The sequence below is a fragment of the Xyrauchen texanus genome, chromosome 10, assembly GCF_025860055.1.
Source record: "Xyrauchen texanus isolate HMW12.3.18 chromosome 10, RBS_HiC_50CHRs, whole genome shotgun sequence".
Classification (NCBI taxonomy): Eukaryota; Metazoa; Chordata; class Actinopteri; order Cypriniformes; family Catostomidae; genus Xyrauchen; species Xyrauchen texanus.
Genome location: NC_068285.1, coordinates 4,791,418 through 4,793,917, shown reverse-complemented (window position 1 = coordinate 4,793,917; position 2,500 = coordinate 4,791,418). Strand labels below are relative to the sequence as shown.

The window sequence follows — 2,500 nt, the reverse complement described above, 5'->3', positions numbered from 1 at the left end:
GAATATGATTTCAGTCCGAATCAGAAGATTCCTGATTCAGAATCTGATCTGATTTCAGTCAGAATCAAAAGATTCATGATTCAGAATCTGATCTGATTTCAGTCAAAGACAGAAGATTCCTGATTCAGAATCTGATTTCAGTCAAAGACAGAAGATTCCTGATTCAGAATATGATTTCAGTCTGAATCAGAAGATTCCTGATTCAGAATCTGATCTGATTTCATTCAAAGACAGAAGATTCCTGATTCAGAATCTGATCTGATTTCAGTCAAAGACAGAAGATTCCTGATTCAGAATCTGATCTGATTTCAGTCAAAGATAGAAGATTCATGACTCAGAATCTGATCTGATGTCATTCAAAGACAGAAGATTCCTGATTCAGAATCTGATCTGATTTCAGTCAAAGACAGAAGATTCCTGATTCAGAATCTGATTTCAGTCAAAGACAGAAGATTCCTGATTCAGAATCTGATCTGATTTCAGTCGGAATCAGAAGATTCATGATTCAGAATCTGATCTGATTTCAGTCAAAGACAGAAGATTCATGATTCAGAATCTGATCTGATTTCAGTCCGAATCAGAAGATTCATGACTCAGAATCTGATCTGATTTCAGTCAGAGACAGAAGATTCATGATTCAGAATCTGATTTCAGTCCGAATCAGAAGATTCATGATTCAGAATCTGATCTGATTTCAGTCCAAATCAGAAGATTCATGACTCAGAATCTGATCTGATTTCAGTCCGAATCAGAAGATTCATGATTCAGAATCTGATCTGATTGCAGTCCAAATCAGAAGATTCATGACTCAGAATCTGATCTGATTTCAGTCAAAGACAGAAGATTCATGATTCAGAATCTGATTTCAGTCCGAATCAGAAGATTCATGACTCAGAATCTGATCTGATTTCAGTGAAAGACAGAAGATTCATGATTCAGAATCTGATTTCAGTCCAAATCAGAAGATTCCTGATTCAGAATCTGATCTGATTTCAGTCAAAGACAGAAGATTCATGACTCAGAATCTGATCTGATTTCAGTCAAAGACAGAAGATTCATGATTCAGAATCTGATTTCAGTCGGAATCAGAAGATTCATGATTCAGAATCTGATCTGATTTCAGTCAAAGACAGAAGATTCATGATTCAGAATCTGATCTGATTTCAGTCCGAATCAGAAGATTCATGACTCAGAATCTGATCTGATTTCAGTCAAAGACAGAAGATTCATGATTCAGAATCTGATTTCAGTCCGAATCAGAAGATTCATGATTCAGAATCTGATCTGATTTCAGTCCAAATCAGAAGATTCCTGATTCAGAATCTGATCTGATTTCAGTCCGAATCAGAAGATTCATGATTCAGAATCTGATTTGATTTCAGTCTTGGTTTAATATCTGAGTGTAAGAGTATAAGTGGTTTCAAAATAACTTTGTCGTATCGATGGGACTCTTCATAATACATCTGAAACATTCAGAGTCCTTTGATGTGTCCTCTCACTGACCTGTGTGCTGACCCCTGACCCCCTGCTGCTCTCTCTTCCACTCCTCCTGTAAGTGTTGCAGCTCATCAGCATGTGCGTCCCGCAGCTCCTCCTCTCGGCTGCGCAGCTGCTCCTGCATCTGCACAAACAGGCTCTCTCGGAGCAGCTGTATATGAGCAGCGTGAATCTGAGACAGACTGATACGCTGCGCCTCCATCTGCAGCCGACACTCATCCTACAGGCACAGTGTCACGGGTTCTTGAATACGGTAGTAATTACATTACATATAATAACAGCAGTAATTGGACTTTAGGGGTATGTGACAACGCAAACAAACACTGCACAAAACTGGCCCAACGGTGAGGCCTTTCGTAAACTTAGTGGTGAAACTGAAGGTGCATTAAAATCAGCACAATCTTGTTTCATTTTATATAGCCGCACATAATCATAATAAAAACATTGGACAGATCCCGCTGCCCTTTTTGTCTTTATCTGCAGATCGAGACTGTTATTAAGCAGTATGAGGTTTCTGTCTGGACATCCGGAGAGTTTTTATCCTGAACAAAACTCTCATTTGAGCTGATCAAACACACACACACACACTTGTGCTTTACCATATTATAAGACCGTGTGTCTCTTTTATACGAGACACAAAAGCAGAGACGGTCCAGACGAGCAGAATGAATCATTTTAATAAGCGTCACAGGAACACGGAGAATGAGACCGAATATAAAGTGCAATCTCATTTATTCACAGGTAATAACGGCAAACATTTAATAGCAGGTTTGTGGTAAATGTCACGGCAAATTCACCTAAAAGCTGCAATCACCCACAGACTGTCTCACACACACACACACACACACACAGACGGTCTCACTCACACACACACACACACACACACACACACACACACACACACACACACACACACACACACACACACACACACACACACAAACACATATACACACACACACACACACACAAACACATATACATACACACACACACACACACA

The 2,500-nt window shown here is 39.5% G+C and overlaps 1 protein-coding gene across 1 annotated transcript in view; it reads right to left on the bottom strand.

Moving 5' to 3' along the window:
* LOC127650376 (A-kinase anchor protein 9-like) overlaps positions 1-2,500 on the bottom strand; it is a 112,301-nt gene that overhangs the window by 73,591 nt on the left and 36,210 nt on the right. Inside the window, 1 exon segment of the mRNA XM_052135751.1 lies at positions 1,504-1,717. Within this exon segment, the coding sequence (XP_051991711.1) occupies positions 1,504-1,717 (214 nt within the window).